Here is a 23,628-nt window from a genome sequence, read left to right as displayed (position 1 = left end):
ATGCGATCATATAATCACATTAGTTAGGATTATAAATAAGTAAAAATGTTAAATTACAAGATTTTTAAATAAAGTTCTAATTTAGTATTTTAATGTTTGTAGAATCTCAGTGTGCTGCTGAAAATGTATCCTGGCTGACTCACTTTGATAAATAGATAAAGTGATGCATGTTGGGCCTTCATCAGTGAATGTGCCTCATTAGGGAATTTGTAACATAAATACAAATAAAGAATATTCCGTTTTATCTCATATATTAAATAACTTCTCTTATGTTGTTAATAGTTCAAATTAACAGTTTTTGTTATAGATAATACAAGATATATATAAATAATATCTTTGAAATTCCATCCAGAATATGAACAAATAATGAAATGTTTCTTTGTTTATAATCTTAAAAGAGACTAGTAATGATAAGAGTCCTCTTTTTCTTAGTTATCTTTGGTTTAATAGATACCGGTGAAAAGGATATCTGGTCTTTTTTTTTCCTCAGTATCCTTCAGTACCCCAACTTTCCTTTAAATACTTACTGGGCACCTTGGAATTCCAGGAACTATTCTAGACACAGTGTGAACAAAATATAAATCCTTGACCTCATAAATCTTATGCTCAGTTAAAGGGGAGACAGATGAGTCTAATAAAAAAAATATTTGAGCAGAAACTAGTAGAGGTCAGGGAGTGAGACATGCAGAGAAGAGTGTGAGAGCAGAGGAAATAGTAAATACATGGCCCTGAAGCTGTAGTTTATCCTGTTTAAGGAATAGCAAAAAGAGAACAGTGTGATAGGAGTGAGTGAGTGGAGGAAAGAATAACAGATGAGGTTAGAGTGGTAGCCGGATCATAAAGGTCTTTTAGGTTATTTTAAGGACTTGAACTTTTTCTCTGAGTGAGATGATTAGCCATTGGAGTTTTGAACTGATCTGAATTATTTTTTAACAGGATCATCATGGCTGCTGTCTTGAGAGTAGTTTAAGGTAGGAGGTAGGGAAAAAATTGAGGCAATCAGTCACGAGGCTATTGCAGTATTCTTAAGGTAATGAAGATTGTGGGTGGAATAGGTTTGCAAAGGAACCTCAGAAATTCTCTTTTGGACACATGTTAATTTTAAGATGCCTATTAGATATCAAAATAGACATGTCAAGGAGACATTTGGATATACAATTTAGAGTTTGGGCAAGAAGTCAGAACTGGAGATCTAAATTGGGGGATCTTCGTTGTCTATGTCTCTGAAAGTGAGGAACATCAAAAGAGTGAATATAGGTAGAAAAGAAAAGAGGTTCAAAAACTGGTCCTTGGAGCACTCCAGCATTTATAAGTTGAGGAAAACATATCCAAAGGGCTGGGAAGAAACTACCAAAACCACAGGAGGAAATTCAGTGCTGTAGGGTATTCAGACATCCAAGTGTGAAGAAAGCATTTCAGTGAGAAGATGGGTCAATAAAATACATACTAAGAATGACCGGTGTGGTGATGATCAGATCAGTAATTTTGAACTGTTTTGGTGGAATGGAAGGGATAAGATTAATGTGGGTTCAAGAGAGAATGAGTGGAATTGGAGACAAGTACAAACAACTCCCTTTTCTTAAAATATTTGAGTGCTCAAAAGTTGCAGGCATTGTGGCACTTCATCCCTAAAAAGTACTTCAACATGTAACTTCCAAAAACAAAGACAGTCATCTACATAAGTGCAGTGCTGTTATCACACTAAGGGAATTTAATATTGATGTAGTAATAGATATCTTATTCATTCCAGTAATGCTCTTTATAGTTCTTTCATGGTCCAGTGTCAGTCAGTTTTAAAGTATCTACTGTAGTGGCTTATAGAATATCCATAATCTGGATTTATCTGTTTCCTCACAGTTAATTACGATAAAATTCTTGGCAAGAATTCTCCATAAATGATGTTGTATATTTCCTATTGCCTCACTCACATCATGAGGTCCCTGATGTTAATTTGTCCCATTATTTGTGCTGTTAACTTTGCTCACTCAGTTAAGGAGGAGTTTGACTGATTTTTCCATTAAAGACACATTTTGTTTTTGGTAATTGGTGAGTTAATTAGTGAGTGGGGTGGGTAAATGCCCTAATTTGCAACATTTTGTCTGATGCCATTGGCATTCTTTGGTGATCCTTGCTTGAGTCAAGTTGTTATACCATTCATTGCAAAATACTGATTTTTTGTCATTCCTTCTACATTTATTAGTTAGCATCTACCCTTTTCTTAAGTTACCGTGCACTAATGGATTGACAGATCTTGAGGCATTTTCCTGTAATGGGTCACAGAGGAATGGGAAAGAAACTGGAGAAGAAAGTGAGATCAAGAGAGCATTTTTCTTTCATATGGAGAAAATAACAGCATGCTTCTGGGAATGATCCACCAGGGATAAGAAAAAATGATGATGCAGATAACTATGTTCTAAAGTAGACAAAAGGAGTCAGAATATTTTTACACAAGTGGAGGAAGTGGCTTTTGGTCCATGTACATGGGCATTTCCTCCATTGTCACAGGAGAGAAGGCAAAGAATATGATCACAGGATAATGGATAAAAATGGTAGTGAGAGCTTGTAGTACTCTTCTATTTGCTTGTATTAGTGAAACAGGAAGGTCATCAGTGAGAGCAGGAATGAGGGAGGAGGTAGAGATTTGAAAAAAAAAAGATATGAAATAGTTGTTTAAGAGAGTGATGAAGGAAATTTAATAGTATTGCTGAGCAGCAGTAAGGGTACACTTGTAGTTCATGGTCTTGTAAAGTTAGATGAATCAACATAATTGTTTTTCTTTAGCCACATTTAACGACGTGCAATCATGGAGTAAGGCGAGAGTTGGATTAAATCAGTTTAGAAGATTTGTCAAGTATGACCAAGAAGGAGAGGGGCAAGGGAGTTGAAGGTTATATGCAAGGGGTGGACTGTAATGATGGACCAGGGTATCTATGTTGGGTTAGGAGGAAAATGAGGGCACATTGCGAGTGAGGGATGGGGAAGAGGTGAGAGGATTGATGGACTGTAGATCCCTATGAGACATAAGATTAGCCTTGTTAGCCTTGGCATATTAGAATAAAATGGAAGGATTGGAGCTAGTGTTTGAGGAGTAGGATACTTGAAATTAAGATTATGATGGGACTGCAGTTTTGGGTTATGACATGATCTAGTTGTGATTCTGGGAGTAAGTTTCTAAGGTGAGATATGGAGTGTAGAGTGATAGGAGAAGAGGAGGTCAGTGAACTGGGAGGCCCAGGGTGTTAGGAGGATCATCTGTGTAGATATTGCAGTCACCAAGAATTATGACAGGGCTACTATCAGAAAGAGTGACAGTGAGCCAAGGGCTTAGTTCTTCAAGAAATGAGGGGAGAGACTATCGTCATTACATGTCTACAGTAAGAAGGGCTTTTTGGTGGTATGGTTTCATAACATGATATTCAAAGTTGGGGACTTTAGGGAGCAGGGCCAGCCAGTGGACTGAAGGTGGCAATGAGTAGTAAGAAAGACAAACTGTGGGAGAGAAAAATTAACTACCTAAAAAGGATATAGAAATGTATGTCCCAGAGGAGAACCAGGTTTCAGTGACACTCAGACTAACAGGTGAATGAAGAGGATTCTGTTAATGAATATTAATGAGTGTGTTTGTGACTGACTTTAGAAGAGCTTCATTGTTGAGGAAAGGTGAGAAATGGGAATGTTTACTACCTTATTAGAAGAATGATTTGGAAGTTAAAGGCTTCTTGTGACAGTTTTAAATAGGGATAAAGGGCATGATGAGATTAGTGCTGATGGCCTTAAAGCTTTATTTACTTTTTTGAAAGTTTATTTATTAGAGAGAGAGCGCACATACACACACACACACACACACACACACGGGGCAGGGCAGAGGGAGAGAGAGAAGCATGCTCCCTGCTGAGGAAGGAGCCTGATGCTCCATCCCAGGACCCTAGGAGGATGACCTGAGCCAAAGGCAGACACTCAACTGACTGAGCCACCCAGGCGTCCTTAATAGTAGTGAGACTGTGAATGTCTTGAGGGAGCTCTTGTCAGGAACCTAGAGCTATAGGATACTTTTTCAAAGGAGACATGGAAGCTAGAGGAGAAGCAGCAAGGACTCCTCGGGCTATCTAAGCCAGCTCACTGAGGCAGGAGGTATGGTTGCAGCTCTTCCTTACTCAAATTAATCTTTCTTCTACTCTTTACAGTTGTAATTCCATGTTTGTTCTGGTGTTTGCTTTGTCCTTTGTTCTTCCTTTTTTCCCCGTTATTCCATCTTCATTCCTCTGTTTAGTGTCCCACTGGGAAGCTTAAACACAGAAGCACATTAATGACATGTATTTATGGCCATTGTATTATTTATTCTCTATTCAGAAAAAAAATGCTTTTAAATCAGTTGGGTATTCTTTCTGCTAGGCAGCGCAGTTTCAAACATTTTAATTTTCAGACATCTCAAAACCTGTTCACTGTTTACTTTTGGCTATATCAATATTTCCATTTATTGTTAAGGTATGCACCTTATGGATATGTTTGAAATACATTCACAAAAATGTTTTTTTGGTAAGAATAAAGTAACCAGATGTTTAAAGTTTTGAGTTGAGGGGAGAGGAAAGCATTAAATGGAAAACCTGAACTTTAAAATAAGCTAAAAAATTTGCAGTTTGCTTTGTATTTTGATGATGGGATGGAAATGAGTTTGTAGTGTACTCTCATATCTTGTACACAGCTAGAACTTTAAAACCTAGGTGTGTGCTCCTTCCTTGAATCATCCAGTTAACAGGTTTACTATAAGGGTTTTGTAAAGTAATAAGCTGAAACTTTTTACTGTGCAAAAAAAATTTTTTTTGAATCATTTGTGGAATGTGTAATGAAAATGAAAAGCAGCTAGGGTTATCTGAAAACATTACTAGCACATTTTCTCCATAGAGTTGCCAGTAAATGTCTCCAAATTTCCTGGATTATTTTAAAAATTATTTTCTCTCTTAATAATATTAAGACTTAATTTAAAAGAGCTTTCCAAAAAGCTTTAAAATTTTTTTTAAAAAATTGGTATTTTTATACCAGAGTGTCAGAAAGTGTAAAATTCCCGTATGTTTTGAAGTTTCAGGTTAATTGATCTGCTGTCTTAGGATGGTTGCAAATATCTAGGATGATTTTTTTAATGAGTCCTTCCTTCTCTGCCCATACATCACATCAGTTGTACTGTTTGCATCTGTAGCCACTATTTCCAGACAGTAGTACTTTTTTTTTGCCTTTGCCATAGATTTATAATCTGCCTGAAGTCAGTTCAAGAAGAGTGAGCTTGTTTCATGTATTATTTTCCCACAGCCCACAGCTATGCTGATTTGTTTGAAGTTGTGAATTCTTTGGTCTTTAAAGCAGAACTTTTGCCTATTCTATTTGAGGTTGTCCCACGTCATCATTCTATATGCTAACTGCCTGGCTAGCAAACCATCATTTTTCTCACACGTGTTCCATATGTTATTTTGACAGAATCCACTCAGACTACTTACTTTCAGCAGTTTCATTATTGTTCTTTTTTTCCAAAAACTGGAAAATCATATGATCTTAAATTTACTACTTGAACACATTAATTTTTTCCTGATTTTTTTATTGTGATAAAATATATATGACATTTACTATCCTAAGCACTTTTAAGTGTACACAGTTCAGTGGTGTTAAGTATATTTAGGTTGTTGTGCAACCATCAACACCATCCATCTCCTGAACTGTTTTTCATCTTTGCAAAACTGAATGTATATCCATTAAGCAGTAACTCTTCATTCCCCTTCTCCCTTGCCCCTGGCAACCACCATTCAACTTTCTGTCTCTATGATTTTGACCACACTAAGTACCTTATAAGTGGAATCATACAATATTTGTCTTTTTGTAATTGACTTACTTAAGTTAGCATAATGTCTTCAGGGTTCATCCATGCTGTAACATATGTCAGAATTTCTGTCCTTTTTAAACCTAAATAGTATTTTATTACTATTTATTACCCCACATTTTGCTTATCCATTTATCCATTGATGGTCACTTGGGTTGCTTTCATATTTTAACTATACATTACCTTTTCTATAAGCAGACGTAATTGAGAACCCCCATTTTGAGTTCTCCTTTTTTTATTTCCCATACTTATTTTTACATATTTCTAAATAATCTTTATAATCATTTTGCCTGCATCACATTCCATTGTGTTTCTGATTTATAAATTATGGATCACTTCCCTGACGTTGTGTTTATGCTCTTTCTAATGTTTTGCTATTGTGGATAACATAATAACCTTATATTGGGTTTTCTTAAGGTAAATTCCTAACAGAACATCTCCATGTCTCTTATCATGTATCTTGAAATAGTTCTATTAATTCATGTTGCTAACTGGGAAACAGTTTTTAATTTATCAAGGTGCCTCAGAAATGCTGATAACAGGGGTGTCCGACTCTTGGTTTCAGCTCAGGTCATGATCTCATGGGACATGGGATGCAGCCCTGCATGGGGCTCCATACTCCTTGTGGAGTCTGCTTGAAGATTCTCTCCCTCCGCCCCTTCCCCCCGCTCCTGCGTGCACATGCTCTGTCTCTCTCTTTCCCAAATAAATATATTACAGATATAGGTTTAAATTTAAAAAAAAATGCTGATAACATTTTACACGAAATCAAATCTAGCTTCTACAATAGGTTCAGGTTTTGAAGCCACATAAAGGAAAGGGCGTAAGTACTTTCTGCAGATCTTTGGTTTGATGCAAAACTTAATCCCACTGTGAGACCATATGCCATATCTTTGTTCTCTGAAACATTTGCCAGCCTTTCTCAGTGCCCTTTTGGTTAGACCATTGTAGACAAATGTTCACTGATTATAATGCAATGATAATTTTCAGCTGTGAGGTCCAAGATAAAGCCAGTAAAATGTCTGTGGTTTGAACTGGTGGCTAGGCAGGCTGAATCTGCCGACTTCATGTGGGAAGGGCTCTGTATTATTCATTTCACATTGACATTGTTTTCCTGATGTAATCTGTTAGAGAAAGAGGTTGTAGGGGAACTTTCTCCATTAGGATAATCTTCACTGAGGGTGGGTGGGATAGCACTCATCAAATGAACTGTCAAGATATATCCTTAGCTTAATCTGCTCATTCAGTGACATGGAAAACCTGTATCTGTAAAATTATTTGGCATAGCTTGGAATAGCCTGATCCTATGTATGCCAAAAGATGAATGCCAATAATTTGACTTGGGTGAGTTCCCTCTGGTGTTTGGAATAATATGCCTTAGAGGTAAGTTGAAGCATGTACTTTGAAGCCATGTGTTTCCCCTAAGAATTGGCTTGTGTAAAATAGGGAATTCTGTCTGCAAAGGACTTAACCAAGATTTTCCTAAGCATTTCAGCTTACATTGTCATAAAATACATTTCATTTTTAGATTCCCATTGCTCCGTTCTGTAGAAGTGTAGGGAGATTTAAAAATATTTTTTAAAGTAATTCGTTTGGATGTATAATTTTGATCCAGAAGAATTACATTTTAAAATGCTCTTTAGGGGTGAGAGGAGAAATTTGCACGTATTGGATGCCTGTGCTCTATCAGAAACTGCTAGGTGCTTTGCAAAAAAACTTACATTAAATTCTTCCAACAATTCTGTAAAGTGGTTATTAGACCACTGTACAGAAGAAAAAACTGAGGCACAGACTTACTCAAGATCACAAAACTAGGAGCTAGAAGAACTGTAATTCAAACCTTGATGTGTCTGACTTCTGTATCCATTAGAGTATTTTCCCTGGATTACTAATTGAGTCTGGGTCCACTGTCTTCATTTAGTGCTTTTTCTCAATCTGCATGTGTTTACTGTTGTGTGCACAAAGATACATAAAGATGTTCAGTGAATTTTACTTGAGAATTTGGAGAAATTTTATAAAAAACAATAAGCATTTACCGGGGATGACCCCATATGTGCTATTACAGATTTCTCAAGATGTGGGAACATTTTGGTCTGCAGCCAGGGTAACCTGTGTGACAGTGTCAGAGAGGGCTATCTTCTGATTAATAAGCTCTTCTGGAGGTTAACAAACAAACAGAAAAGGCAAAAAAACATTTCGCACGATGTTGAACACTGCAGGCTTCTGGGGGGTGTGCATGTTATTAGTTGGTATTCCAAGATTCTATCTCTTGGGACTTAAGAGTGCTTGGCCTGTTACAGATTTACTCAGCAGATCCTGTCACCAGAGAATCCCAAAGAATAGAAACAGTGCTTACTTATAAGATAAGCTGTGGAAATACTGAAGTCCTATGTTTTAATGTTACTTTCATTCTGTATTACTCTCATTCTGTAATTTTTTTTAGTGTTGCAGTAGAGGACAATTGCCAATGAAATAAACTCTGAGTTAATTACAAATACTGGAAAAGGTGAAAAAGTAAACCTTAAATGTTAGAGATTCCCAACCAGTATATTGATCCCGTTAGCCCTTGGGCCAACCAGAGCCCTCAGGTTGGTTTCCTTCTCTGGTTGCCTCCTCCATTTACTCCAGGGTCCTATATAAGTCTTACCATTTTTTTTTTTATCTACCATAATAGGAAGAAGGTTGGTAGGCTATTGCTCTCCTAATAGTTATTTGTGACATCTTTTTAGAAGTAGTCAGAATGTATAGTTGACTTATATATAAACTCCAGTAAATGTGGAAGAAAACACTTAAGATTGCAGCAAGAAAAATCTAGCTTGAAAAGTTGTTAAATACTGAAAAGCTAGGGAGGTTGACATATTTTTCATTTCCTTTTATTTTTACAATATAAAGTTTTTTTCTTTAATTGACTTAGAAATGCCATTTTGGTTGGACTCCAGCCTCAATTGTCCTTATATATTAATAGATTCTGTGGTCAGAAACTCTCCCAGGGAGGAAAACAGGCTTAATTTCAAGCCACTGATTTATAGGTGGATTTTTCAAATACAGTGTATAGATTGGGACCTGCTTACAATGAAATTTGGGATAGCATCAATAGTTTACTGTGATTATGAAAAGAGCATAGAGAGAGCTTGCTGTCAGAAAATCTGGGTTCAAGTATTTATTTGGATGGGGAGTAAATGACAAAAGACGGGTTAAAGCCATTTTTGCACACAATTGTCAAAGAGTAAGCACTCCTTTTTTTTTTTTTTATGCTTTACCGTGGGGGGGGTGGGCAACAAAAGATACAAAAGGCAAACACAGTGAGTTATACAGCTTAAAGAAAAATAATAAAATGAACACCTGTGTACCCAGCTTAAGAAAGAACTTTACCAATGTCTGCAGTCACCTATGAGACTCCCCAGTTACTTCCTCTTCCTTTCTCTACCAGAGGAAACTGAAACTATATTTCATGTTAATCATTCTTTTTCTATATAATTGTTTTACCACATATATCCCTAAACAGTCTTGTTAATTTTTATCTTTACAAAAAGTATCCTCTCTATATTCTTCTGCTGTTTGCTTTTTGCTTATTAACATTTTATTTTTGAAAGTTATCAATTTTTGAAAATTATCAATATATAAGGATATAGTATTTATTATATTCTATACAGATTATATATACTATATGTTATACTTGTATATATATAAATATGTATACATGTATGTATATATACATATACATTATATATACTATATACTATACACAGTATATTATATACACTTCTACACAGAGTTCCATTTTAGATATATCACATGTCTGTCCTATTGCCAGTTATTATAGTTTATTGCTGTGTTATAAACAATGTCTTTGTGAATATTCTTAGGACTTCTCACCTAGGAATATATAGAGAGAGTGTCTTGGATATGTGTAGAATTTGTTGGTTGTAGAACCTGCTCACAGAGTTACCTTAACTAGGTCATGCTGAATTGTTTTCCCAGGTGCATGTGCCATTTTAACCAGTAGTGTGAGTTCCCAAAGCTCATTATTCTCATCATTAATTGATATTATCAGGCTTTTCAGTTTCTACTAGTTGAATAAGTAAGTAATGGTATCTCATTATGGTTTTAATATGTGTGTTATTCTCAGATATTTGTTAAGTTCCTGCTATGTGTGCCAGACTCTTTTTCTCTGGCGACAGAACACTGAACAGACCTTTATGGAGCCCTACATTTTAGTGTGTGGGGGTTAGGAGAAAGGGGAGAAAGGGAATTAAAAAAACAAATAGGTAAAATAATCAGATGGTGATTAAGGGCTATGGAAACAAAAGGACAAAGCCTGAATGAGGAGTAGGAAGTTCAGGGATGAGAGTAGGTAGCAATTTCAATAGGTCAGGAAAGGCTTCATTGAGAAAGTGACATTTGTACAAACACCTAATAGAAAGGACAGTACGTACTAGTTGTTACCCTGCAGAAGAGCATTTCAGGCAGAGGAAACAATAAATGCAAAAGCCTTGAGGGGGAGCATTTCTGATTTGTCCAAGAACATTTAAGAAACAGCAGTGGCTGGAGCAGAATGAGCCAGGGAATGGACAGTAGTAGAAGATGAGGGTAGAGAGGTGGCCAAATCACAGAGGGTTTTGAGACCTCTGAATGGACTTCAGCTTTTACTGTAAATGAAATGGGAAGTGGAAGGATATGACCTGACTTAAGTTAAAGGCTTGCTCAGGCATTTCCCTAATTACTAATGAGGAAGAACATTTCTTTTTATTTCCTCATCTGTGAAATGCCTGTTTAGTCTTTTGACCATTTCTATGTAGTAGTCTTTGTTTTAGTGATTCATAGGAGTTCTTCATATATTCTGGACTGGTGTCTATCAGTCCTATATTTTACAAATATGTTCTTTATAATTTGTCTTTTTATTCTTTATAATACCATTTGAAGAACAAAAATGGTGTAGTCAACTTTATTAAACTTGTTCCTTTATTCTTTTGTACCTCTGGTTCATATAATTAAGTTAATTATAATCCTTGGATTAGGACACTCTCATCATTGGTCCAGCCTGGCCCTTTTATTTGTTTTTAGTAATTAATAAGTGAACCCACTACAAAAGCTAGAACCATACAATAGCTTACTCCATACCAGATTTCAGTATTCACTCCTTGGCTTTCCATTGTATATTTTCATCTCATTTATTAAAAGCGTGAGTGGATCAAAAGGAATGAAGTGTACTGATGTATGCTACAAAGTGGATGAACCTTGAATTTTCATGCTAAGTAAAAGAAGTCAATCACAAAAGACCATGTATTTTATATGAAATATCCAGAGTAAGAAAATCTATAGAGAAAGGAAGTAGATTGTTGGTTGCTGGTGGAGGGGGGGTATTTGAGAGTGTCCTGCTGGGGATAGAGATAAGAGTGTCTTTTTGAGGAAATGTAAATGTTCTAAAATTGACTAGTGATGGTTGTACACACTTGTGAGTATATTAAAAACTATTAAATTGTATAAATTAAAGCTGTGAACTTTGTACACATGGGGGAAGGGGTGTGGGTTTGTTTTAGATACTTAAAAAATCTTTGGGGACCGATTTTTTTTCTCATTCAACATTATATTGCTAAGATTTATCCATATTTTGTGTAACTGTAGCTCATTCATTTGAGTGTATATACCACAGTTTATATATCCATTCTCCTGTTGGATATGCATTTGGGATGTCCTTTAGTATGATGAATCATGCTGTTTAGAACATTTCTATGCATTTTCTGGTAGGTGTTTAAGTTTTTCTAGGTATCTATCAAGGAGTGTAATTGCTAGGTCATAGGGTGTGTGAATGTTCAACTTTACAAGATGAAAAACTAAATTCTTTTGTGTTGGTATTAGTTTACACTCCTACCAGCAGTGCTTGATTTGCACTTCTCTTTTCACTAATGTAATTGAATATCTCTTCATATATGTATTGGCCGTATGTTTCCTCCTCAGTGAAATACTCATAAATGTCTTTTGGCCATCTTTCTGTTATATTGTTTGTGCTTTTTATGCTGACTTTTAGGAGTTCTTTATTTATCTTTGATACTAGTCCTTTGTCTTTTATAGGATAGTAAATATCTTCTTCTATATGAAACTCTTCCCCACCCCAACCCTTGCCACACACACTCTCTTGGAGGTTTATCTAATGAATAAAAGTTCTTGATTTTAATATTGTTAAACCAGTCTTTTCTTTTATAATTAGTGATTTCTGTGTTTCATCTGTGAAATCCTTTTCTATACAGATGAGACTGATATTCCTCTTTATTTTCTACTAAAGGTAGAAGGTTTTAATTTTTTTAATGTTTTTTACATTGAAGTCCTTGATTCATTAGGAGTTGGTTTTTTATATGATAAGGTAGACATCCAGTTTCATCTTCTTCTACATGGAGTTTTTTATCCTGTTCCATTTATTGAATCATCTCTCACTTCAATAATCTGACATGTCACCTCTGTCATGTACCAACATTTCAAAACTGCATGGATCTTTTGCTTGGCTCTCTGCTTTATTAGTTAGTTAGTCTGTCTGTGCCCAGACCTGTACCATACTTCTTAAACTGGATAAAAGAGCACAGGTGACCATCAAAAATATCCCACTCCCTCCCAGAACAATTGGTTGAGGGCTCTTTGAAGAAAACAAGCTCCAACAACAATAAACCACTTACAAATGCTATAGTTTGCAATATCTTCAGGGGAAAGCTGGGTTTCAATTAGAGCAAGAAGATGAAGAAAATGTTCAGAGATACAATAATTGAGTTTTTACTGATAATGCACTGTGAGTTCCAGAGAATTTAGTGGTAGAGAGTTGGAGGGGAAGAGAAATAGTGGCAGAAGAGTGGATGTACAGTTAACTTCTGAGGATTAAAAACATGGGAGATTAGGGGGAACCTGATGATTAGGGCTTTTTGTGGTGACCAAAATGAATAGGGATAAAAGGCACAGAGATTATTTCTGGTAGGTGTAAGGCAGATTTTGGTGGTGAGGCTTCAAGTGTTGAGGATTAGGGATGGAAAGGTATCTGATGTTGCTGTGGATGCACCAAGCTAATCACCCTCTTAAGCCCTTTCTGGGGACAGGCAAATTTACTGTGAGCTCATGAGGGTCCCCCTTGACTCCTATTGACAGTTACAGGTGAGGAAATCAATATAACTAAACAACACACTTGCCTTGCTCTACAGGCTGTTTTTTGTCCCTGACTTTTAAAATACTCTAATGTTCTAGAGTTTCATTATGGTTTATCTAAGTCATACTTTTGCTTGGTAGCTTCAATCTTGTATAGAGTTAATTGGATACCCAGAGTCTTAAAAATTAGTATCCTTCATTAGTTCTGAAAACTTCTGTCATTTTCTCTTAAAATACTGCCTTTTCCTCATGTTCTCTGTTTTTTCCTTCTGGAAATCCTATTTGATATGTGTGGTAAATTCTCATTCTATAGCTGATAACTCACATGTTCCATATTTTTGAACCTATGTATCATGCTGGGTAATTTCTTCAATTTGTCTTTCAGTTCATTAATTTCTTCTTTACTTACAGGCTGCTGTTTAACTTGGCTGCTGACTTTATGATTTCAGTTACATGTTTTATTTGAGGAAGTTTTTTTTCTTCTCCAGATGTCTCATACATTTGATGATCTTATCTTTTAATTTTCTCTCTCTCTTTTTTTTTTTAATGTGCTGATTTTTTATTCTATATCTGATCATTCCAAAATCTGTAGTCTTTATAGATCTGGCTTTTGTATTATTTTGTTTCTGCTTACTCTGGTTCATATTGAATTTTTTTTGTGATCTCATTGTCCTTGGATCTTTCTTTACCTATGGGAATTCTTAGAGGCCTGGGTCAAAAGTACTTCTTTAGAGAGTGCTTGAGAGAGTATTTGCCGGATGCCTGAGGGCAATGTCCAATCCAAGACCAATTGAAACCAAATTTTTGGTTTGGGGTATTTGGGGCCACACAGATAGTGTGAATTCTAGCCACAAACCCATGGATTTATGGGCTTGTGGTTATAAATTCTCTGGGGGAAAATGTGTTTTTACTTCTGCTCAAAGCCAAAGCCCAAAAAGGCATGTATTCTCTCTTAAGTTTTTGGAGGAAGGGCAGCACCACTGAAGGCACCCTTAAGGATCCTGGCTTCATGATAGTGGTCTCCAGTGGGACCTTCCACCATAATCAGGCTCCAAACTTTGTATCTTGCCTCTTTGGCTAGCAGCCCATTAAAACCCAAGATCCGTGGTGGACCCTAGTGGAATAGGGTATGTCCCAGAGGGAAAGTCCTTGCTTCTGAGCTAGTTTAACAGTTCTGTTTGAGTTTTCTTATTGTGACTGGACTCTAAAAAATCCCCTTTTGTTTCCTTACATCTTAGCCATTCACTTAAAAGTTTTATATTTACTTTCTAACTTGTCTGTAAACATTAACGTGTAAAAAATAACTATTTGAAAGTAGAATAGACAGTTCATCATTTCTCTTTGCCATAAATTAAATAGCAGAATGGCTTCACCAAACTCAGCCAGAATTTTACTCTATTATTAGGACAGCTTGTTATTATGTACATTGTAATTACAAAGTATTTGAAAGGCAAAAAATAATAATAATAATACAAATAATTACAGAGAAATACAGAAAACAATAGCTCCCTAATGAGGCCCAGATGTCTTGTATTTGAAGTCAGTTTTTTAAGAACATTCAATTCTAAGAAGCAGGACAGCTTGGTTCACAGTAAATTGAAAATACTTAACAAATGGAAGGCGTCACTCTAAGGGAGAGTAGAAGGAGATTTAGAAGAGCTTAGAGTATAAGCTCAAATTCAAGACAAATATAAGACAGTTGCTACCCACTGAATAGCTTTTAGATAATCAGCAGTAGCAAAAAGCATTAACATTTATTCATTTAGTACATACTTTAGGGGTATCTTCTATGAATACCTCATTGAATGTTTTGGGAGATACCAAATTAAATGTTATGTGAGAAACCATTTCCAGTCTAAGCTTACCTATACTCTCCTATCATTATTATCTTTATTATAGATGTCTGTGTTATTTCCATATGGTGGGTATAATAGTATTCCAACAGTATTAAGTGAATAAAAAGAGCATTTCTGGTTCTGGCTGACTGGTAATTTTTACTGTTTACTATTGTTCCCCAAACTAGTTGTTATTTTACTTTTTTAATTTCACGCATTGTTGCCCTCTGTCCGTAAGGTTGGCAACAAATTTGACTTGTTTATCCTTTCATTTGTCAACAAACATTTATTAGGTATGTATATGAGGCCTTCCACTAGCCACCAGGGTGACTCTCACTGGGACTGGTAGGGAGACAAGCTATAAATGGCCTCTACCCTCATGGTGCTTGCAAGCTAATAAAGGAGATAGCTATTAATAATCATTTTAAAAATCACACAAATTATGAAGTTGCAACTGTGATAAATGGTACAGAATAAAAGAATATAGATAGTACTGTAAGAATTTAAGAGAGAGGGATTACAGAAGTTAAAATAAGAAATAATGAGCCAAATTCTGAACATGTTCTAAACAATTTCTTGTTCTGAACAAGTCTTGAACCAAGTTCAAAACATTTCAGATCTTCATTTTTCTCATTATAAAGATTGATAGTATGACTTAACCAGTATGCTTTGAGGATATCCTAAGTACATAATCACTTGAATCACCAAAAAATGCTGCTGGTGAAGATCACCATTACTCATAGGGAACAGGTATTCCTGTGACCTGTATTATATAAGTAAGTGTGTTCTTCCCTCTCCCCACACCATTGGGGATAACTGTCCAGTTTGAAGGGGTACCTTTGATGTCAGTGTTCCTCAGGACATGGTTGGTGGTTTTCCTCTAAAACCCTTACACCCAGAGTGAATTCCAAGTGGGGAGTTCCCATGCAGTGGGGGTGGTGGTAGTTGGTTACATTTTAAAAGCTCTTTTTGGAATTGAGTGTTATACTGTTTGATTTAAACATACAACCATAAATAAAGATAGAGCCATAAGTGTTCATAAATATTCTCAGTGGACCCTAAGTCCTCACTTAAATAAAAAGTGCCGATTCAGCCTATATCAGAAATCTTAAAACATGTATTTTGTTTTTATAAACAAAACCAACTACAGTACCTAGTTGAGTTAATTTAAGTTATTCATGTCCTGCCTGTTGAAGACTTTCCAAATATTTCACATGAGTAAGGTCAGGAGAAATGTATACTTTCGTTTTAGTGGATTTTGAAAGCAAATTTAAAGTATTTTTGTATGTATGCAAACTGCCAAAATCATTCTGAATGGATTGCACTTAAATTATTGTCATAATTGAGTCGTCTGTGTTCATGGTTGGCTTTGAAAGAGTTTTCTACCCCTTATTTGTAGGATTATTGATGTTATATTTAACTAATTCGGCAGTCTTTGGCTATACACTTACAATTTTTTAAAACAAATTTGTGCAAAACTAAAAACAGCTATAATGAAGTTGTTTTTTAGTCACATAGTGGCTGCTCTCAAATGAGGCTGAAACTGTCTGAAGAATGTTCTTGTGCATATGCCAAGAGACTTCTGGGATGGACATATTTTTAAGAACCAGAACATAAACAACTGTGATCTGTGGCAAGAGATTTAAATGACCTCATGATGACAATGAGAACAAAGCATTTTTAAGTTATCATGGTGTTGTGTTAATTCACTGCAATGTGTTTGTCATTCTACTTAATACACATTTGCTGTGTTTAAGTGAGAGCCAGGCAAAAAATTTCAGACTGTATTTAACTGAAGATGACTATTTCTTTATTGTTATAAACAAGCTAAATACCAAAAAAATAAGTAAATAAAGTATTTTCTGAGAATAGTATTTCATGAATTATTCGAGAGCTGTAGGTTCTTACACACACACACACACACACACACACACACCCCACTTTGGGATAAAGGCCATTTATATTTATATCCTAAAGATTTGATTCATTTTCTGTTGGAGAGAGTATGTTCCAAACTTGCAAGATCAAACAGTTGGCTTGAAATAAGAATTCTTCCTTCAAGACAGATCAATTAAGTGTTTATTAAGTACTTACTATGTGTCTGGCACTATGTTAAATATTATGGAATACAAAAGGTGACTTTAGCTGCCTTTGGTTTAGTTGGGAGAAAATTCTAAAGTGGAAAAGACATTATATAATCAAGTACCAAATAAAATAACACATAACTTATGTGATGCAAATAATGAAATAGCCCTTCTTTTCAGAAATGCCTTCTAATCATTGTCTAGAACAGTGGTTCTCAACTAGAGGTGATTTTGTTCCCAAGAGGACATTTGGCAATATCCGGAGACATTTTTTTATTTTTATGACTGGGACTATTGGCTCTAGTGGATAGTGGAGAGATACTGATAAACTCCTTACAATGTACAGGATAATTCCTCACAACAAGGAATTATCTGGTCCAGAATGACAACAGTGCTGCTGTGAGGAACCCTGCTGTAGAATCTACAAATGTCAGTGCTAATAAATTTTGAAGTTATGGGAGCTGGCCCCCCATCTTCATGTAGACCTCTCGTGCCCCTGTAAATGTTCTTTGCCTGAGACCCTTAGATTCTTACATCGAAATGAGCATTGAGTATCTGTAAACCCCTGAACGTTGTATGCAAGTTTTTCCAGTAGTGTTTCAGGGAGAGATTCTGTATCTTTTATCAAATTCTCAAGGTATCCATGTTCCCAAAAAAGATTCAGACCCTACATGTGGAGTAGAAGTTCATAGTGATTAAGACACATAAAAGCAATGTCCTAGTCACCTGAAAGAAACAATGATACAGAACTTTCCTTATCATTGTAGTAAGTTTCAAGGATCAAAATTAAACAGAATACTTTTTGGTGAAAAAAAAGTTTAAATATATTAATTTAGTATTTTGGAGTAATGAAGTCTTTCTTAATGTTTGAGGAAATTATACAAGAAGGCCTTAAAGATTATTTAAACATCATATCTAATAATACAATACTGTACATGTAGAATTAGACTGGCCTGATTGTATGCTAAACCACAGGGATAATATATAAACCTATTATTTTGTGATTTAAAATCAACTTCTTTTGTCAGGATTTGCTGCTTTCTCCCAAGTAAGGATCCCAGTTTACATTTCCTAAATGCTGTATATCTGTTGATTCAGTCAAAGATCTGGACATCATTTTATACAGGTCACATTTCTCCTAAAAACAGTTTAGTAAAGAGAATTGTATTTTTCTCATAAAAAACATCTTTGAATTGAGAGTTGTGTTTCTGATTTAGCATTCAGTAAATTAGAGATCTTACCAGCAGTGCATTATAAAAACAAATCTACATAACCTTGAGTATGTAGATAATTTAATACTTTTCTAAATCATAGAAATTTGAAGATTAAGTCTTGGCTTAAAAGCCAAGGAAGGGACCTTAGAGATCATCTATCCCAGCTGTTTCAGGCTGTTCTTTGAGGCACAAGACCCAAAACACTACTTCTAGTTGTTACATATTTGGACTTCTACCAAATATTTTCTTTGGGGGTGGGGGAGAGGTGTATGTGGGTGGGAGGGTTACATGCTTCTGATCTAGACCAACCTCCTTTTGCAGATAAGGAACCTGAGACCCAAAGCTTTTGACTTTATTCACTTACTTTATACATTTCTTTATTCTGGGTCAAACCAGCATTTTAGATGTATCTGGTCATAGTATAGAGGATAACTAGGCAATTGCAGTCGTGTGGCTGGCTTCCTTGCTACATGTTCTTAGACAAGTTGCTGAATGCTCTTAGTCTCAGTATACTCATCAGGTAAAAAAGGAATTGTTTTTACCTTAGGATTGCTTTCACCTTAGAATTTAGAGGATATCTGGGAAGATGATCTGGATTGACCATGTCTCTCTTAAAAAGCATTTTGAATCATTCCATTAAGTATTGTTTTTCTGAAATGAATATTATGTCATATAAATAGTGAAGCTGCCTCCTCCCCAAACCAAACTGTGATGTCCAAACAATACTACAAAATAAAGAAACATCTTTATTACCAAAGATAACAACACAGTAATCACATTTCCTTACTCTGGCAGTAGTGAGGGTCTTCAAGGACTGATAGGTCAGCCTCAGGGCCTTTTCTTTCTCACTCTCATCCAGTCCAGTTATTACATAAGCCACCTAGAAACACGAATTAGGAACTGTAGAATATAAGAAAAAAGGACCTTTAAAGATGAAGTACAAGAGCAGATAACATTGAGGGTGCCTGCCTGGGTGGCTCAGTCGGTTAAGCGTCTGCCTTCCCCTCGGGTCATGATCCCAGGGTACTGGGATCGAGTCCCATGGTGGGCTCCCTGCTCAGCAGGAGTCTTGCTCCCTCTGCCTTCCACTCTCCCTGCTTGTGCTCTCTCACTCTCTTTCTATCTCTCTCAAATAAATAAAATCTTTAAAAAAAATTTTTTTAAAAAAAGCAGATAACATTGAAAGAGGTAAACTGTACAAAGTGGAATCTGAACTTGTTGGTCCTTTTGATCATAAGGGTGTATCTCACAGAGTACTTGAGGAGAGATTATGAGAATTCTTTCCTCCGGGGGTATTTCAACAAGGATTGCCTTACTAATCAATTTTTGTTAGTCACCTATGGCTTCCAAGGAATGCTTTTATTTGGGCAACAGAAGCAATTAGAGATAATTATGTTAAAGACTACTTATCTGTTTGCCATCAAAAATGAATTAGTAGTCATATCCTGAGAAGATTTTGCTCCAGGATTTTTCCTAGTGTCCCAAAGCAATTAAGTATATAGAAATGAAATTTGAACCTAAATAAAAGATTTTTCTTCAGTGGCCTGACTATAATATATCAAGTTGCTGGGTTTGTTTATTTATTTTGGTTTGGTTAAGTTTATTGTTTTTTATTAGGAAATAGGTTTGATATGAGTTGATCCTGTATTTCTCTGGTTTTGGAGTATTACACAATTTAGTGTTGCATTTTATTTTGTTACTCTGGTAAATATATGTAAATTATCTTTTTGGGCAAATTACATTTTTAATGAATGAAGATAAAACATTTTAAAATGAACTCTGTGCTTTTTCTTAGGTCTGAAAGAAAGTGCAGAAGAGATGGTCAAAAACAAATTGGAAGGAAAAGATAAATTGACCCCTTGGGAACAATTTTTAGAGAAGAAGAAAGAGAAAAAAAGACTGAAGAAGAAACAGAAGGTATCAATGATATTTTAAGCAAATATTTATTGAACAACAACCATGTATCAAGATACCAGGTGCTTGGCATCCATTATCTCATAATGTAACCACTCACTAGAAAAGGGCTTGTTATCATCACAATTTTAAGAAAGAGGAAAGGAAAAACCCTTAAGTGTTTTCTGCAAAGCGATGTAATGAGGTACAAATCCTAATAAAAGCCCAGAGCCACTTTAACTACAGTGTTCTAGTATTTTACCTTTAAGTATGCCACCTATAATATATAGTTTAGTTGATATGTAGATATAAAACAGTTCAATTTTATTTGTGTTTTTGAGGAAGAAAGATGCATACAGAATTTTTTACTTGAGGACATATACATACAGAAGTTTTTTTTAAGATTTATTTATTTGAGAGAGAGAGAGCACAAACAGGAGGGCCAGAGGGAGAGGAAGAGAGAGTCTTAAGCAGACTCCGCAGTAAGTGCGAAGCCCGATGCAGGGCTCAATCTCATATCCTGAGATCACGACTTGAGCCAAAACCAAGAGTCGCATACTTAACCAACTGTGCCACCCAGGTGCCCCTACATACAGAAATTTTTGACATGAGTGAATTTTTTTTCTCTACATTCCTCAACCTGCATTTTTCACATTTCAGTATTGTATGGATCTATTAACATCTTGTCATTAAATCCCTTTAATTAAGGATATTCCTTCTGCACTAATATGTTGTCTTGAAAAATCTGATTTGACTCCCATTATTTGAGGATAATATCTTTTCCACAGAGTCCTCAGAAATAGCAGAGACAACTTAACAGTTTTTGCCACTAAAAATACTCTATCTTATAATCACTGAAATGCAGCATTCTAGCAGTAGAGTTATTACCTTAAGATAGTATCAGTAATCACAGAATTTTGCAATTTGAGTAATCTTAAATGATTTGTTTAGTCCAATCCTGATACTTTATAGTTGTAGAAAAATAACTGATTATCTCCAGCTACACAGCTTGTTAATGACGAAGCTGAGACCGGAATCCAGATCTCTCACTCCAGTGTCCTTTCTAGTGTACAGTATTGTTTCTCTCTGTCCTGCAGAGGCTTGTGCTTTTGGACAGCTGTGACTTTCAGTGCTTGTAAATATAGAGCGCTGCAAAATTGAATGATGCACTGGGGGGGATTTTTAATACTCCTCTATTTTAGTCAGTGTTTCTGGAAATAGATAATAAAATGAGAATAGAGGGTAAGAGCCCTGTCCCCATTGATAGGCTGCCTCTCTTCTTCCTTAGAACTTTTAAAACTAAGTAAGCAGTAAAATATCTTTAAATGGAATAATTTCACAAGTTATTAAACCATCAATTTATTGTAAAATTTATAAGTAGGTCCTTTTTGGGTCAATAAAGTAGTCAGTTTCTGAGACCTTTAGCAGCTATTCTTTTTGATATTCATTTGCTGGGCACTTTGAGCTTATCTTGTGCTTTTACTCTTTCCCTTCATTGGGCTAAGATGACTCATTTTATTACTGCCATTAAAAATACATCTGTTGAAAGCCAGTTTGTTCTAAACTCAGTGCTCTGTGCTGGATTGGTGCTGGATTCCAGCAGATCCCTTCCATCCACAGTTTTTCATATAGAGGAGTTTCAAGAATTTCCTTCATGTTAAAAATATTTTTCCCCTTTTCCTCTCTGTGACTTCAGTTTTGAAATTGAGAAATCATTGATAAAGAAATGAATACATGGTTATGTGCCAAAGTTGATATAGCTATAGTTTAGGTCTAAAAGTAGTTAAAGAAATATGTTAATAGATACGTAGTTAGATATGTAGGTATTCCATAATCTTTGTTAGAAACATCATATTATTACTGAATCTGTTGTAAGAGTTTGGTGAAAAATTTTTAGTTCTTGTTCTTAAAAGGATATTAATATCGGGGCACCTAGGTGGCACAGTTGGTTAAGCACCTGAGTCTTAGTTTCGGCTCAGGTCGTGATCTCAGGGTCGTGAAATCGAGCCCCTCATTGGGCTCCTTGCTCAGCACCAAGTTGTCTTGAGATTCCCTTTGCCCCTCTTGCTTGTGTTCTCTCTCTCTCCAAAATAAATATTTTTAAAAAAGGATATTAATATCAAAATGAATACTCTTTAGGGCTTGGTGGGTCTTTTTCAGCATGCATGGTGATGTTTAGCAATATGCACTCTAAATATTTTTATTAAAATGACTCATTTTTTAGATTCCTGGGAATAAATCTCAGTCTGATTAGTCTGATCTTAGTTCATATGTTCTATTTATTTTATAGGCTTGATTTTTAATTTAAATATTCTAATTTAGTAGACCATCTGTTCAAATTTAATTAGGAAAAATTTAACCAACAGTTCTTAAAAATAGCCAAAGGGCTTTCAGGGGTGGATTACAGATAAAACAAGATAATTGTTGAAACTGGGTGATAAGAACAGGAGCTTCATTAAGCTGTCCTTACTGCTTTTGTATATGTTTTAATTTTTATAATAAAAGATTACTTTAACTCTCAAATAAATTGTTTTAAATAATAATTTAAATTATTAAAAACCCACAATGTACTACTTCAAACTATTGATAGTCACTGCAATTTCTCAGTTTTGTGAGAGAAAAGGCCACCTCCTTTTGCTGTCAGCCACATAAGTGTTCTCCTTTGAATGGCTGTATCATTTCATTTTTGCCTCTTCTAGCACTTCTGTCTTGAACTACTATTACTGACATATGTGTCTGTTTGTGTCTAGCTTTTGCTTCTAGATTGTAAAATTTTTAAAGATAGAAACCATATATGTGATAGCCTTTATTTCTCCAAAAACCCTACATAATTTTCTATATTTATTAAATATTCCATAAATATTTGTTGAACAAACAAAAGAATAACTCAGATGGGAGTTATTTTACAAACCAATCCATTTTAAAAACTGGTTTAATTCTAGATTGAACTATTTGATTTAAAAGAAATGATAGGATTTTCCTTCATGGTCTTCTTAATAAACTACATGTATTTTTATATTCAACTTTAAGGCTCTTGCTGAAGAGGCTAGTGAAGATGAACTTCCTTCTGATGTTGATTTGAATGACCCATACTTTGCTGAAGAAATTACAAAAATAGGTAAGCCAGCCCATATTTGACTTTTTAATTGGAATTTTTTTTTAAAAGGTGTCATGGGTAGAAACAATATAAACTACTCATTCTCTTAAAATCCTAGAATTTGTGTAGCTCTTTTAGTGGCTTATAAGCAATCTGTCCAATGGGGTATTATAAACATCTCTCAGCTTAGGAAGGGTCAGCATGCCCCCTGTACATACAAGGGGTAATTTCATTAGGAGGGTTTTGATGATACGATTGACTTAATGGTTTACCAGGGATTCCTTTCTCAGAAATATCCTTGTAGAAGGATTGATGAGAGAAAGGATGAAAGAAAAAGGAAGTCAGCTTCTTGTGTGCTTTCACTGCTTTTTTATGATGCATCTACTCTAGGTCTTTGCAAAGGCTGTGAAAAAGTGAAAGTGAAAAATTTGTTTATGTTCACGTGGATGTGTGTATAAATTTCTTTTAATTTTTACAGTGTTTTATAACGTATAAAAACTTTTCTGCTCAAATA

At 35.3% G+C, this 23,628-nt stretch overlaps 1 protein-coding gene across 3 annotated transcripts in view; it reads left to right on the top strand.

Moving 5' to 3' along the window:
* ESF1 (ESF1 nucleolar pre-rRNA processing protein homolog) overlaps window positions 1-23,628 on the top strand; it is a 62,246-nt gene that overhangs the window by 26,217 nt on the left and 12,401 nt on the right. For all 3 annotated transcript variants that reach the window (XM_025876952.2, XM_025876953.2, XM_073878404.1), the window contains 2 exons: window positions 19,920-20,041; window positions 23,048-23,135. In XM_025876952.2, coding sequence (XP_025732737.2) covers window positions 19,920-20,041; window positions 23,048-23,135 — 210 coding nt within the window. The remainder of the gene's footprint in view (window positions 1-19,919; window positions 20,042-23,047; window positions 23,136-23,628) is intronic.

The sequence above is a fragment of the Callorhinus ursinus genome, unplaced genomic scaffold (genome assembly GCF_003265705.2).
Source record: "Callorhinus ursinus isolate GAN/ISIS: 27379988/994484 unplaced genomic scaffold, GSC_fseal_2.0 scaffold29, whole genome shotgun sequence".
NCBI classification, from domain to species: Eukaryota; Metazoa; Chordata; class Mammalia; order Carnivora; family Otariidae; genus Callorhinus; species Callorhinus ursinus.
The sequence above is the reverse complement of the archived record's forward strand: the minus strand, read 5'-3'. Positions and strand labels throughout refer to the sequence as shown.